The sequence below is a fragment of the Protomyctophum parallelum genome (assembly GCF_964188405.1).
Source record: "Protomyctophum parallelum genome assembly, chromosome: 5".
NCBI lineage: Eukaryota > Metazoa > Chordata > Actinopteri > Myctophiformes > Myctophidae > Protomyctophum > Protomyctophum parallelum.
This window is the reverse complement of record NC_139702.1, coordinates 19375017-19391765: the sequence shown is the minus strand read 5'-3', so window position 1 is coordinate 19391765 and position 16749 is coordinate 19375017. Positions and strand designations below refer to the sequence as shown.

The window sequence follows — 16749 nt, the reverse complement described above, 5'->3', positions numbered from 1 at the left end:
TAATAATAATAATACTTATACAATGCTGGACCATGTGCTGGAATAGTGTAGAGAGAGAGAGAGAGAGAGAGAGAGAGAGAGAGAGAGAGAGAGAGAGAGAGAGAGAGAGAGAGAGAGAGAGAGAGAGAGAGAGAGAGAGAGAGAGAGAGAGAGAGAGAGAGAGAGAGAGAGAGAGAGAGAGAGAGAGAGAGAGAGAGAGAGAGAGAGAGAGAGAGAGAGAGAGAGAGAGAGAGAGAGAGAGAGAGAGAGAGAGAGAGAGAGAGAGAGATGCCAGCAGTAAGTAGATCCGGGCGTGCGCAGCGCGGATAGATACTGGTCACATTGTGAGTGAAAGAAGGGGGGCGCATGAAGGGAACGAGTCGGAGAGAGAAGGATGTGGATGGAGTAGCGGAGAGAGGAGTCCACGTAGTGTTATACCATGCCGAGATTTGGATCCCACAAACTACATGAAAAACCTCCTAATCCGTGACATTAATGACAGAATAGGTATGTACGACATTTTGTGCTTTCCTTGCTGTGTTTTCTGACGATAGTAAAGCGAGCTTTGGGAATTTTGAGAGGCGTAAAAAGTTGCGAACTTGCGATAGGTCCGTAAAAACGTAGCCGTTGGCTATTGTGCGCTGCTGCAAGAAGCTCCGCTTCTTTGCTTTATCTTTATGGAAGTTTAGCTCTTTTTAAGATTTTAAAGTAAATCCCGGGACATTCCACCAATGTTTTCATAACATTCGAGTTGGAGCTGGGCTTGTCCAGGCTGCAGAATGTTTATTGCGCCGTTATGTGCGGTTTTCCTTGTTCTTTTTTAACACAATCTGCATCTGGCGGCTGGCGCACGCACGGCTGCCACACGGCTCCTTGAAGTGAATGGGGGCAGACCGGCAGAGTTGGGGGATGGGGTTGTTGAAAAATGAGTCTGGAAGCACAGATTTGTATAAAAATCACTTTTCACTCTCAGCATTTGTAAACACAAGTAACGGATTCTCGACGGTGGTCGAGCCGGAACGGTCTAATCTAGAGTCGAGATAACTTGCCTTCCCAATTTGAGATGTAGGCTAGTTTCACATTTCAAATGGACTGTAGAGGCAATGTATAGCGTTTCGGTTTGTAGGCTAATAGTAGGCTACCTGTAGGCTAGGGTTATTCTTGTCTCAGTTAGTCAGTTTCTAAATTATTTTGGGCGAACTTTAAATTGTAGCCTACTTAATTAATCTCAAATACGGTTATGTTACCTGACAAAAGTAGACTATTATGTAAACTTTTATTTTAAAACGTTTAATGTAGCCTATAGCCTATTTTCTTTTTAACATATTGCGTTTTTGAAACACTATTTTACTCATAACCCACCCACAGTTGAATCGCGTTTGTTTTAATATAGGCTATTTTATTAATGTTCCCCAGACAGTGCTTTTCTCCTTAATAATAGCTCAGTGGGAACACAGGAAGCAGCCGCTCTGTTTGTTTTAGCACCGTCCTGGTAATAAACCAATGAGATTCTGCACGTTCATTCAGTTTTACTATAGTACTCTAGGTTGATAGGATCTTTCTCCAGCATGGCATGGATCATGGATTGTCTATGTTTAGGCACATTTGGTTTATATTACTACAATACCAACTGATTATAAAGAGCGACACATGCATAGCCTATAATAACAGTTCTAATTTCTGTGTTATGCGTTTCTGTTGGATTCACTGTGATGGAAGAATTAAATGTTTAAAACAATGAAATGTATTTGAGTTAGTTGCGCTCATCCAAGGAAATTAAAATAATGCTATTACCGGTAGGCCTATGTCTCTTTTCACATCACCACACTTTGTTTTCTCTTCTTATTATGGGGGGGGGGGGGGGGGTGCTCAGTTCCAGATGCTGGTGTTTGTTTGAATGAGGTTGTACTACTGTTTTAAATGCACATATTTGACAGTTAGTGTTAAATATGATATACCACAGTAGAATTGAAAGCCGCGCAGGCTCCAATTCAAGACCATCATTTGTCATGGCATTTAAATGAGTCCAGGGAACTTACAGCAAAGACTGTAATAAGGTTTTTGCAGCTCTTATCTCCACTAGCTGAGTAGGAGATGGTAATCACACATGCTTATAATTTCTCATAATCTTATTAGGCATGTGCGTGTGCACCTAATTAGTAGTAATTAACATATGTTTTATTCATTGCTCAGGCCTTTGGAATTCCCTAGCGGTGTGTTTTAAAGTAGCCTATTATAAAACCATATTGAAAAGCCCCTTTTCATATATAGGCTAAACCGCAAAAGCATTGTATTTCAAGTATTGACGTATCTTTCCATTCTGTTGCAGGTGGTTCTGTTACAATCACGGTACGAACATGGGGAAAGATTTGAATCGGCTGCTGGTGCTGCTTCTCCAGCTCCTCTGCGGCTGCACAGCGAACCACGGGTTGGAGACGGTCTCCCCTCTGCAATTCACCTACTCTGTTTACAACACCACCATATATGAAAACTCTGCTGCTAAGACCTACTTGGAGAGTCATGACAAGATGGGCGTCTACATCACAGACCCGAGCTGGGAGATAAGGTACAAAATAGTCAGTGGGGACAACGAGAACCTCTTCAAGGCCGAGGACTACCTTCTGGGCGATTTCAGTTTCCTACGGATACGGACCAAAGGCGGCAGCACCTCCATTCTGAACCGGGAGGTTCGAGACCACTACGTGCTCACTGTCAAAGCCGTTGACAGGGTTTCTAACATTGAAACTCGTGCCAGGGTTAAAGTTCAGGTACTGGACACCAACGATCTGAGGCCCCTGTTCTCGCCGACCTCGTACAGCATCTCGCTGCCCGAGAACACGGCCATACGCGCCAGCGTCGCCAAAGTCACGGCGACGGACGCGGACATCGGTACTAACGGGGAATACTATTACAGTTTCCGGGAGTGGACGGACATGTTCGCCGTCCATCCCACCAGCGGCGTGGTGACGCTGACTGGGAAGCTGGACTATTCGGAGACCAAGCTGTATGACCTGGAGATACTGGCAGTGGACAGGGGGATGAAGCTTTATGGGAGCAGTGGCTTCAGTAGCATGGCCAGGCTGACGGTCAGGGTGGAGCAGGCCAACGAGCACGCACCTGTGATCACGGCCGTCACCCTGGCCCCGTCGGACACCGACCGCGACCCCACCTACGCCATTGTGACAGTGGAGGACAATGACCAGGGACCAAATGGGGAGATAGCGTCGCTGAGCATAGTGGGTGGTGACCAGCTGCAGCAGTTCAAGGCAGTGAGAACCAGCCCTGGGAGCAAGGAGTATAAAATCAAAGCGGTGAAGGATGTGGACTGGGACAGCCAGCCGTCTGGATACAACCTCACTCTGCAGGCCAAGGACAAGGGGAGCCCACCCAAGTTCTCCTCTGCCAAAGTGGTACACGTCACATCCCCGCAGTTTAGAGTGGGCCCGCCGCAGTTCGAAAGGGCCGTTTACAGGGTCAACCTCAGCGAGTTTGCACCTCTTCACACACCTGTTACTCTGGTAACCGCCTTGCCCAGGAACCCACAGCTGAAGTATGGTTTTAGACACAAGCCTGAAAAGAGCCGGTTTGCAATCAACCCAGACACCGGCTTAATCACCACAACAGGCCCCATCAACGCTGACCAGTCATCCAGATTTGAGCTTGACGTTATCACCAGTGATAATAAGGCAGCCACTAAAGTGATCGTCGATGTGACTGACGTGAACAACAACGCACCCGAGTTCCAGCAGACATCATACAAGGCCAGTGTTGATGAAAACGTTCCCACAGGGACCAGCGTGTTAACGGTCAAAGCTACTGACGTGGACAAGGGCGAGAATGGCTATGTGACCTACAGCATCACCAACGTGAGCCCGCAGCCGTTCGTCATAGACTACTTCTCTGGTGTTATCAGCACATCTGAGGTCCTGGATTATGAGCTGATGCCAAGAATTTACAATCTGAGAGTCAGGGCATCGGACTGGGGTTCCCCCTTCCGCCGAGAGGTGGAGGCGTTGGTCACCGTGACGCTAAATAACTTGAATGATAATAAACCCCTGTTTGAGAATGTGGACTGCGAGGTCACCGTGCCGAGAGATCATGGCGTGGAAGAACAGATAACCACGGTGTCTGCCATAGATGCCGACGAGCTTCAGCTTGTGCGATACAAAATCAATTCCGGGAACAATCTCGACTTGTTCGAGCTCAACGCCAACTCAGGCGTACTGTCACTGAAGCAGACGCTGAGCGAGGGAGAGGGGGCCAAAGTGTCCTCTCATAGTTTGCTCATCACTGCCAGCGACGGCGAACACGAGACTCAGCCGATGGTCATGAATATAACTGTCATCACAGCACGGAAGCCTGTCCAATTGAAATGTATCGACACCGGCGTCGCTACGATGCTGGCAGAGAAGTTGCTCCAAGGCAGCAAGATCCACACACAAATGGAACCAGAGGATAACTTTATGGACATTCACTCTGTCAACCGCTACACTCCCCAGTTCACAGAGTCATTTCCGAGTGTCATTGAAGTTAAAGAGGACCTCCAAGTTGGGGCGCGGATTGTGCATTTAAGCGCCACAGATTCAGATAGCGGTTTCAATGGGAAACTCGTCTATGTAATTTCAGGGGGCGACACAGAGAGTCGCTTCATTGTAGACATGGACAGTGGCTGGCTCATGGTCCATGCTCCTCTGGACAGGGAGACGACGGACCACTACACTCTCAACATCACAGTGTACGATCTCGGCATACCTCAGAAATCCTCCTCACGCCTCCTGGATGTTAAGATCTTGGATGCAAATGACAACAGCCCTCAGTTTTTGCAAGACGTATATTCAATTGAGATAAGCGAGAATACGCCTGTGGGTACGGAAGTCATCCAGGTGGATTCCACAGATAAGGACCAGGGGGATAATGGAGTCATCAGGTATTCGATTTTGGCCGGTACGGATCATTTCACAATTGATGAGGAGAGTGGCGTGGTGACGGTGAAGAGGCCACTGGATCGCGAGCTACATCCTGTTTATACTTTAAAGGTTGCAGCACGAGACCAGGCTGTCAGTGAGCCTCAACTAGTGTCCACAGTGCTGCTGAAAATCAGCCTTGAGGATGTTAACGACAATCCACCGAAATTTGTTCCTCCCAATTACCGGGTGAAGGTGAGGGAGGACTTGCCAATTGGCACTGTGATTATGTGGCTGGAGGCTCATGACCCTGATGTTGGGCCATCCAGCCAGGTACGTTACAGTCTCACGGACAACGGAGATGGGTGTTTTGAGGTGGACAAAATCAGCGGCGCGGTGCGGATTGTGCAGAACCTAGATTATGAGAAGAGGCAGGTATACAATCTCACGGCTAAGGCCAAGGACAAAGGGAAACCCGTGTCTCTGTCCTCGACCTGCTTCGTCGAGGTGGATGTGGTGGATGTCAACGAGAATCTTCACAGACCGCTGTTTGCCTCATTTGTGGATAAGGGATTTATAAAAGAGGATGCGCTCATTGGAACATCTGTGATGAAGGTGACGGCTCAAGATGAGGACAAAGGGAGAGACGGAGAGATTCGGTACTCCATCCGGGACGGATCCGGCCTGGGCATCTTCACCATTGATGAAGAGACGGGTGAGTTGCCTCACACACTTCAGTTCAGTTTTAATATGCAAAAGCTGCTATTTTTTAAAAGTTCTTGTTGTTTATCGTGAATCATTCACTATTTCAAATGGGCACCCATTAGTTTGAAATGACTGTTTTCTCGCTTGTCTGAGATTTATCTACTCAAACAGCATGTGTGACAGCGGGGAAGAGGGCAGCTTCTGGGAGGACAAGTGAGGTTCCTGATTCCATTCATTTTTGCTCTTTGAGAGAGAAATTATGGCAGGAACAGATGGGCCAGCTGTCTCTCTCAGACCTGCAATAGACATTCCACACTGCTGAGGAACTAAGAGGATTTCTGAGTTATTTCAAATTCACCTCAAACCCCCCCCCCCCCCCCCCACACACACACACACACACACAGACACACACACGCGCATATGCTCGCGCATACACGCACACACGCACACACGCGCGCCAACACCACCACAGCACCCATCCTCGCAACCACCACTCATATTCATTGCAGGCACTTTTGGCTGTAGTTTTGGGGAAAGACGAATCTGTTTGACTCAGCGTCTTTTTTTAAATTGCATGCTTTTTCTTTTTTAATCAAGTTGTGTCTAAGTAGAACAAACTTTTTGATCCCGTACAGATGGAAGGATTCACTTGATGGCTCTGAAGGATCTTGTAGAAAATGTATTAGTTCTTGCTCAGCTGCCCAGAACCGTTTAACACCTGTGCCAGGGACTCCAAATAAGTAGTGTGGAATTCCAACAGTTCCTGCCACAAAAAGCTAACGATCAGCCTCCTTGGATGTTTTAGACCTGGCGAGCTGCCATCTTTTCTTTTTTATTACTTAGCAACCACATACTTGGGTGGCTTAACGTCAGTTTTTCCCCCTCAGTTTGAAATTAAATTCTGTTCTGCAGTATACATATTTAATGTCTAAATGAGGCGGTGAAACTTAATGCATAATACATAAGCTTTTTGTAACCACAAAGTTGCATATATCTATGCGCAACAAGGCTGGAAGTGTCAATTTCACTCACTAATTATTATTATTATTATAAAAAAAAATTACCAGTGGATATAATAGATTATTAATTAAGAATCAGTGGAAGTTATTTTAATGAATACAATAAGCAATCATTATAAAGTTTCTTCAGAGAACATGTGGGGAAACGGTCCTCTTTTCTCTGATAAATGTAGTTGCAGTGAATGGATGCCTTTCCTCTCCTGCAAGGCCTGTGGAACTCCCCCAGTCTCCCTCAGTGTGCTCTCTCAGTCTCTGTGTTGACTGTTCACTTGTTGGCTCCTGATTAGAACGTGTGCTTTGAGCAAAGAGATGCTCCAACATTAAGGTTTGGGACTCATGGCGAGTGCTCTCTTTGAAGCTCTCAACTATAATTGCCTCAGTTTCCACTTTGTTCCATTTAGGCAGCGAGTTTCTCCATACTGGCTCACTTAATTACACTAATGCTGGCTGACATTTGCAAGGAATATAGTTTTGGTTGTGCATTCCTGCAAAGTTGTCTGGGAAAGGTCGGGTAAGGTCTAGCTGAATCTTGATGGAAATCAAACAAACAATTTGTTTGGTATAAACCAAAAAAGATGGTATAATGCTATTAAATTCGACAAATAACTAGCAGCCATTTATATTTTGAAACACTGCCCTATATGTGCGTTGTACAGTCACAGGCGAGCATGCTTGCTCTGTTGCCTTGACCTCCATTCTTAAGGCCCTTATTAAGAGATTTATCAGGAGTCACAATGACAGGATATTCCTGGGTGGGGCTCTGTTACTTTAGTTTGGATCATGTCCCGGGCTGGTCAGAAGGCCAAAACACAGCTAAGGTGACGGTGCCCTCCATGCCTATGGTTTCTCTGGGTGGGGTTCTGCAGGGGTTGTGTGAGGTTGGACCTACCATGCATTTGGTTGGATTACTTTGCAAGGAGGGGAGCTTGAAAAACATGGGTGCACACCCCACTATATTTCCAAGGGGCTGCTGTGTAGCTGCAGCTGCACCTTGTGAATCTTAACCAAAATGCATTAAAACTTGTTAAAAGGAGGAAACAAATGGAAACGTGGTGCATGAAGAGAGGGGGGAAAAAAACCCACTCGCACCTTAAACTTGGGAACATTTTAACATGGGGAAGGAGTGAGGTAGGGCTGAGGTTGGTTTATTTGACACCAATAACCTTGAACCCATGCATGTGTGTTGAACCGATCGACATCAAGTAAGAAAAAGCTGACAGAAAATACTGTAATGCTGTCCCAGTCTGTCCCTGTAGGGTTAGAGTTAACCTAACTCGAACCCTGCCACAGACATCTCTGTTCTCTTGGCTCTACAGCATACACTGCTGAAATAAGGATAATGACATGGTAACTGGTTAAATTGCACAGTAATTTCTAAGTACTTTTTAGTAACAAATATGTAATTTTGACCTAACTATCTGGTAATATGTGAAGCACATCATGCTGAGGAGGCTGATGAGGGGTCTGGCTGTGCAGAGCCTTCTAAAAAGCATAGATCCCAAAAAATCAAAACAACATAAAGGAGAAATTGGGAAGAGAGAGAGAGAGAGAGAGAGAGAGAGAGAGAGAGAGAGAGATTGACTATTATATGGTAATACCAACCTATTATTTAAACTTCTGAGAAGTTCTCTAACTTCCTATCTGTCACACGGTAAAAGCAGAGTTTTAATTTAGCCTAACTCCAAACAGTGTTAACACGAACACGTTCGTTCGGTAACGGCTTTACTGTGTTGTTACAGTCCGTTTACTACATTTCTTTTAGGGCTGATCAGCGATGATTTGGCACACAGCTTATTCATAATGAAAACATGTAGCATGAACACTATAGTGTTGCAGTTTAGAGCCTGACAGGTTTCTCAATGCACATGACTCTTCATTCAGACACTGTCTGAATATATTATTATATATATTCCTCTAAATGCAAATTAAAACGGAGTTGGCATTATTTTCAAGGTAGTTAAATTTGATGGGGAACACAGACTGTGCAAATCTTGCCAGAGCTTTTCACTGTATCAAATTATATATAATTTAAAACAATATATCAAAATAATAGTATACTTTGCAAATAACTCGGAAAAGCTACAATTCATATCAGTAAAAGAATAACAATAGAATAAAACAAGAAAATAGAAACTGAAAGAGCAGACGTGGTGTGGCTGTCCACACATGCAGGAGCTCGTACATTTTCTGGTCACAAGATAGGAGCAGCCAAATTTAAAATGATAACGTGCGACATAGGATGTCACACAGCTGCTTGTCTTCTTCTCGCCTTGCTGGCCCTGGCCTTCTGATCTCCCATTGACCATGGTGAGAACTCAGATCACACTACTTCATTCTGTACTTTGCGTGCACGCTGAGGCTTCTGCTGTTAGTGAAATTGAACTAATAAGAGCCCTGTCGTACATAGAGGTCTGCTGCTAAGTTGGTTGATGAATCCAAAGCAGCACAAAAAGCAGCACACAGAATTGTGTTCTTAATTTGATAAAGGACTCAGGGGGAAGTGAACAAACAACTGATTCATTTGTTTTTCCATATATCATTTATATATAAAGAACAGCATTTACGCTGCTCAACTCTTGGGAACATTTACTTTCGGCTACAAAATTAGTATGGAATACATTTACTTTATTTTTCCTTCCACTAAGTGCTTCAGAAGAAAGAATGCGTTTCACCATTATTGCTGTAAGCAGACAAGGCCAATTGGAGTGCTGTGCGTGGTCTCGAGGATAGGATGATGCAGGGACACTGTTGGACTGTGCTTTATTCAAAGTGAAAGACAAAGCAAGGTACATTACCTGTAGTTTTCCACATTCAAGACATAAGCAAGTCAATGCAAATGATGTGAGTGCTATTTGCAAGGAATGCGTGATTTCTGCTATGAGGCAGTATCACTTTCAGGTTCACATAATGTCCGTCTCTGCAAAATGAGTTGATCGATCCTAACATGATGAAACTATTGGCTGTTTAGGTCGTCAATAGTCTTCTCCAGACTTGAATTACTTTTGTCTAGCGCGGATGGCGAGCTTGTGTGCTCGTGTATTCATTCTAGATTGAACACAGATGGTCATTAGATAATGCACGCACTGGCCTTTCCTCTGGCAGATAATGTATGCATGGTCGCCCTTTTACTTGGAGTCATTAGCCACGTTGTGAAAGAGATCTTTTGTGAAAGCAAAAATGAAATGGTCAGATGCATAATGTCAGCATGTGGTGTGAGTGAGCATAGGTTTTCCACCCTGCTCTCTCCCTCTGTCCCCACTATTGAGGTAAGCTGACCCTTAGAGATGGCAGATAAAAGAGGTATGCAGTTTATGGTCTGGGTTTGCTTGTTTCGTTGCTCGTGGTATTCAGGATGAGAAACACAGGCCTTGCGTTAACCGATGGCCTGTGTCTTCAAGTGTCAGGTGTTATCGACCAGAACCAAGTACCCCCCTCCCAATTTGCCTCTTTCGTCCCATAAGCCTGAGCTGGGACTGTGAGTGCAAAGTGGCACATGACTTCAAATAGTCTCTGCTTGAATGCCGCTGCTGGGGAGACGGGACCAGGAATGTGCAGAGGGCCAAAGTTGATTGTAGGCTGGTAAATGAAAAGCACACGTTCCCTAGTTAAAAGTTTGTTGTCCTCTCAGCCCATTAGGTTCTTTTTCTGAAACCTGTAAAGGTGCCTCGTGCAGATGGCATACTTAATTGCATGTTAACTTTTGTCATGCTAATGCATGTAATTGAAGCTATGGTGTCTTAATAATGATACACTTGTACGATGTCTTTGTAATGTTGAGAGATTTGGAATTGAACGACTAAAAGAGTTCAGCTGTGGCGTAAGAACACTGCACATTTTAATGTACCCCACTACCCCTTGAACCATTAGTATTCATAGGATCCAGAAAGCTGGAGTTCTTGAAGGGAAAATAACCGTTACATAAAATCTCATTTAAAGAAATGGCAGAAATATCACTCTTGCGGCAGAGGCAGGCAGACAGCTTGTCAGCCAGCCTGCCGGTCAGAGAGTCACTAAACATAACCCTAACCTCAAGCAACAAAATGAAAAGTTCATGTCTCAAGTGAGTGGGACTTTGACCAAATACACTGAAACAAGGGTCCCTCAACAGGGATTTAAACCCTCAATCTCAACAGTAATAGAGTACTACACCTCTATGTCAACTCTGTCATGGGTTTCCATCAGTTCTTTCCAATGGAATCTTTGCATTGGTTTTTTGATCAATTAACGAAATAATCCCTTTTGCACACAAAGGTGATATGAACAATTGTTCAACAAGACTAACGAATATCTCCACAAGTCAACACTTGCTATTAAAATACCCATCAGCTTCAAAATGTATGGTTGAGGACTTGAGATATAATACATACCCTCACCAACCTTATTTTCAGAATACATTTACAAACAAACAAAAACAACATTAAAAATGTGGCCAGGGAACCCATTGCAAATACACCTCCTTAACACTATTCCTTCATCTCCTTTTTGTTGCACATTAGCTTAACATGAACTCCGTTATGCTGGACATGCAATATTTGATGCAACTTTGCACAATTTGTTAAATTTTGACATGACATGGTGGTGGCTTGTGGTTTCAGCTTGGCTACATTATTAACAATATTCTATGTGGACTAGATTCAAGTTGGCATCGTTGTGCAATGTGCACGCAAGCGAGATGGAGGACGACCAGTTAAAAGTTATCAGGGCTCAGACTTATCAAGCTACTTCTAATTACCCCTCTAGAGAGTTCGTCCTGGGGGCTGACACACTATGAACATGGTCCTTTTGTTGCATATGGTGGCTTTTTTTGTGTGCTTGAGTGAAACCAGGGTAGGGTCTAGAGATTCTCGAGCAAAAAGGCTTAATCATTTGACAGAATCAAAGTCATCATTATATTTGAAATGAAAGCATCAAAAACATTACGGGAATACAGAGGAATACATCTCCATGCTTGACAGTTATAGTCAAATCAATGTCTTCAGTTCTAGTTCAAATGAAATATTGAAAGAATGAAGCCATCATTAAAGATGTAGATCTGTGTCAACCTCAGGGAGACAAACTAACTTTTTGAGAAGTTTCAGTCTACAGCGAGTGAAGGTGTATCCTGAACATTAAAGTCAAGCGGGCAGTAATTTGTTTTCTAACAATACTTCTTTCTGAATAGTGAAATAGTCTCTATAACATTATATCTCTATAACAGTATTCCAACCACAAGGGTAACAGTGTCCTGCAGAAAAGAAAGAAAGAAAAAAGAAAAAACATGATCTGATGTGAATTACTTTCCTCTTGTCACCTCAATTGGAATGGGGGCTCGTTGCTCTGATGTGGATCCTGTAATTCAATGAAGCTTAGCTCATTGGTTATTCGATGGTGTCAGTATGATGCATTGACTCTGAAAGTACAACCGACTGGCCATCAAATGAAAAGGTACATAAGTCCCGTGGTGATGTGAGAGACAACTGTGTTGAGTCCAACACTTGCACATGAAGATGGATGCTACTTTTGATTGACTTTGCCAGTCATCTTGTCCCTTGTGTGGTTTTGCGGTGCTGTCAGGCTGCACAGTCGGCAGCGCATTCTCTCTGGCAAGGCATTGAAGGAAGCCCATCAAATGTAACCTGTGCAAAGTTGACACCTGCCACACAGAGCTCAAGGGAGATGACATGTCCTCTCCTCAACATTGTGTTGTGGCATCCTGTGGGATATATTCTCCTCTCTAGTCTACACATAGTATTGGTCAGAACTGTGGCCAGTTACTCATTGCTATGCCATACTGTATGTCTAAATGTCTAAATATAGTATCACTAATGTAACCCCCAGCAGCTCTTTTCGAGCTAGACAGGGGACAGAATCAGCCTTATGTCTTTTTGAGAATGGACCCTTGAGAATAAGCAGGGGACCTACATTTCAAAGAAGCTTATATCTCTGGATAAATGGCTTTTTTCTCCCGTTTGTTTTTGCCACTGAGGCCAAAATGAGCTGTGACATGAATACAGTCAGGTCTGTGTCCGCAAACAGCTCTTCGGGGAAGGGCAGCTTCATAAAAAATGTGAAATCAAGGAAGACAGACCATGTGTCACCGTCATTGTTATCAGTGGAGTTGGCAGAGCTCCGCAGGGCCAGGAGTTGACTGCTTCTAAATAATAACGGGATATTAAAGTGCTGAGGGCCTGTTCAAAGGCCTTTGAAATAACACAGCCCCAATGGCAATGGAGGCTGTCTGGGTAGGTCCCATTTGGTCTCTTCAACTGGAATTAATGGGCTAAATAAAAAAATAAAAACGGGAACATCTTCCCTGTCTGCTCACTTCAATTCAATCAATTATTTCTTTCCAGTTTAAATTAATATGGATATCTACTGTGAATAATAGCTGCTCATTTGATAATGCATTGTAAGCTGTGGAGCCCCCCCCCCCCGCTCTCTCTTTTTTAAGCTTCCTCTTTTAGACAATAAGATTAGGCTGATATGCAGAGCTCCTCAAATAACTCTCCACTACTGTTAACTTAAGCTGGTGAAATGATTCAGTTTGTGTAAAGTACCATTTCCCCCCAGTAAGCCAGCTGTTGATAACAATTTCCCCCCACCCCCGCCGCACAGTGATAACATACAGAAAAGACAGTGATGCGTGAAGTGGAAATGGCAGTGCTAGTTGGCCACCACAGTGGCCCATAATTGTTTGTCCAGTATATTGAAGGAGATAAGATGGACAGGCTTTCGTTGCGATCCGTGTGTTAACGCAACTTACATCTGTTTGATTATCTCCCAGAGCTAACATAACATGTAACCCCCTATGAGACTATAAAACACAACAATGCACGCCAGTGTTCAAAATGTGTAAAAATGGAACACTAATGTTCCGTAAGTTAAATTGACACCCCGTATTTTACTGTGCAATTCGGTTCATAGCCATAGACATTGCAGCTCATAGATACAGTAATGCCAACTTAAATGCAATAAAACTAAAATGCCAGCTTAAGATTCTTTCCACATGAGAAATTGTAGCAACAAAAGGCGTGGATTCCTAGTGTTGCCCTTTAAACAACACCACCTTGTTATCATACTTCACTGAAAATGTACACACCACTATAGCCATGTATTTACATGGTATTTGGTATTATCACAGAAGAAAATCACCCCCCCCGCCCCCCCTACAATGATATGCCCAAAATTGGGATGCCAGGTTGAAACTGGTTAAAGGCCGATCTTGCAGCTCAGAGAAGTCTGGGAAACTTTGAGATAATGTGATTTTTAGCTGCTGGGGGAAATGTGGAGCTGCAGTTCGGGGGCTTCTCTCTGAATTCACCCGGCTCTGCAACGTAGTGCAGGAATTCTAGGCATTTTGCCCAGGCCGAGAGAGAGAGAGAGAGAGAGAGAGAGAGAGGGGGAGAGAGGAGAGAGGAGAGAGGAGAGAGAGAGAGAGAGAGAGAGAGAGAGAGAGAGAGAGAGAGAGAGAGAGAGAGAGAGAGAGAGAGAGATGTGGTTGGGTTGGGGGGCTTGTGCTGAGAAAGTTTATGTAAGCATGTGAGCGGGAGGCCTAAGAAGGCTGTGGAATGTGGGGCGGGGGTGAACCGAATGAACAGAGGTAGTTCAAAGCAAGCACCGGCGTTTTTCAAGTGCAGCTTGTGACCAGTGCAGTGCGGCTGGGGTAAGCCAACTGGGCCCATGTTCCGAAAAAATGTAGACGGTACTATTTGGTCTCAAGTTTTTGCCTGGGAATTGAGATTATTCTAGACTAGTCTTTGCTTGTTGAGTCACTGATTACCTTGTTTTTCTCTCACCCACTTACCATGTCAGTATTCCCTAATCTTTTGGGAGTATGCGACCTGGAGAAATGAGCACAGGGGGTGACTGGGATTCTTTGTTTTAAATCTGTAATCCTCTGACAGTATAGAATATTTTTGGAGCTCCAAATGGTATTAATTGCCAAGATAGTGAATTGAACAGGTAACTTAACTTGGCAGCACAGGTTTAATGTGTCTAATCTATCCCTTCCCATCATGCACTGCTTCCAGGTACGGTATATAGAGCACCGAAGTCCTGACGTAACTCGCTCATCCCGACGATTCCCCTGGTTCGCGGAAGTGATTTCTCTATGGAGAATAACATGGGGTGATCTTAATATCGTCTACTATAAGCGTTGTGGTCCAAAAATAAACAAGCTGTCTCGGCGTTATTGTCGGGAAGGTGTCTCTGTATCGTTTGCAACAGTCAGTCACTCATATATGATACAGTCTGCTTCTAGCGAAAATCTAACTAATTCAGCAGCAGTAACATTAGCGTTTTCTCTCAGTCAGTTGATTCTTCATATCCATATGAGTTATGTCAAGGGGGCCAGCTAGGCACTCCAATGTTGAAGCGCCGGGCCCTAGTGGTAAGAGGAAGGACTGCAGGCGGACCCGTGGATTCATGACGAGGAAACCCCGTGCAGCTGGGCAATGTCCATTGTCCTTAACCACGGCCAGAGCTTGGGCTGACAGTTCACTGTACCACAATCTCTGTTATTTTGAGTTATTGGATCATCTGAAAAAACAGAATAATTTCATTTTCATTTGATTGACATCTGTGCTTCTATAATCACCCACACATGATCACTAATTGTTTCAGGTTTTTTTTTTTTTTTTTGCTATTCTAGATAGAAGACAATTTAGTTGTGATTTGTGCTCTCCATTTATTCCTATGGAAACATCTACTACAAATAGTTCTTAGTCATAGCAATGCCTTTTATTCACTTATTTCTTTTTTCTCCTTCTTCCCCCTGGGAAATTGCAGACTTTCTATATTATGGTAGATAAAACTCCAAGCACTGAACATCTGGGCCTTTATAGACCACTTAAGATTCAAGTTAAACCCCAGACAGGCAATTCTTGTTCATCTCCTTTATGTCAGAAATAAACTAATTGAAAGTACGGCTTCACCCTTCCCATTCCCTGAACTGACGCTGCATTTCAAACTAGCTTACAGAGTGAAAACCAACCGTGTGCCTATCCAAGAGGAATACCTGCACTTCCTGAGAGTTGAGAGTTCTTCCTGGCTTCATGAATGCTCTGTTGCACTGCCGCTATGCTCAGTAGCTAACAGAGAACAAAGCCACAGGGCAAGGAAAGTAGTGGAGAAGGGAAGGGAATAAAGTTTGGCACAGGCTATTGCATAGTCTGCTTTTTTGTACTGGCCCAAGGGCAAGTTTTGCAACCGCCTCCCATGAGTAACCTGGGCGTATGGGACAGGCGTGTCAAGCAAATTCCTCTGATTCATCTTTTATATGCTTTGTGTCAGTAATGTATCCTCCTGCAGTTAATATATTGATAAATGTTGGCATTCAAACCACGACAGCCTTAGTGGGGTATTTTGTTGGGTGAAAGAAAATAAGTAATAGATAAAAAATGTCAATGCCTTCGTTGCAAAACGTCCAGCTAAATCACCGCCCGTTGGTTTGACAAAGGTGTGTGCGCGTCAGGCTCGACATGAGGTCCAAGGTCCAGGCTCATATAGATACTCGCCGCTTGTGTTTAACGGTGCAAATATTAAGCCATCTTCATACCTACAAGGTTGGCAGTTAAAAGTGTGACACCTAAGGGAGAGCTGGATTGTTCCGCTACGTCGGTGTCTGCCAGTCAAAACGGCTGAGCTTTCAAGCGTGACTATATATTTTCTTGGCTGAAGCACAAAAGATGTCTCATCTTCTCCCCCTCCGCTCTCCTCTCTTGGTCTTTTGTCTTATTAGGCTGCTCTCAGCCCTTTTTGGCGGGGTGGTGGGGGGGTCCACACATGACCGCATCACCCACGCCTCTCCCTCTGTCCCTTTCCATTTGTTTCCATCTCCTCAGACAGTCACGGTTTGCCCATCCGTCCTCCCTGTACCACTCTATATTGTTATCTTTAGCCTCCCATTCATATTTGGGTCAAAGACGAATAAGGATTTAAAAAAAAATGAAATTGGCAAAAAGATGCAAATTTAAGCACTTTGTATATTTATTAAAGTCTCGAGATGCAACTCAACAAAAGTGATTCATTTTAAGAATGCAATTATAAAGTTTCACTTTCCCTAAGTGGCCCAAACATTCAGTCAAATCATTCAGCCCTAGAACTCCCTCTCGGGAGGATGCTAGCAGTCAGATTAAGATGCACATTTCTTATTTATGTATCAC

At 44.1% G+C, this 16749-nt stretch overlaps 1 protein-coding gene across 2 annotated transcripts in view; it reads left to right on the top strand.

The window, feature by feature from the left end:
• Window positions 1-361: 361 nt before the first annotated feature.
• The window catches only part of fat1a (FAT atypical cadherin 1a), a 91407-nt gene continuing 75019 nt past the window's right edge, over window positions 362-16749 (top strand). For both annotated transcript variants that reach the window (XM_083765397.1, XM_083765396.1), the window contains exons 1-2: window positions 362-486; window positions 2309-5598. In XM_083765397.1, coding sequence (XP_083621523.1) covers window positions 2337-5598 — 3262 coding nt within the window. In that variant the 5' untranslated portion in view covers window positions 362-486; window positions 2309-2336. The remainder of the gene's footprint in view (window positions 487-2308; window positions 5599-16749) is intronic.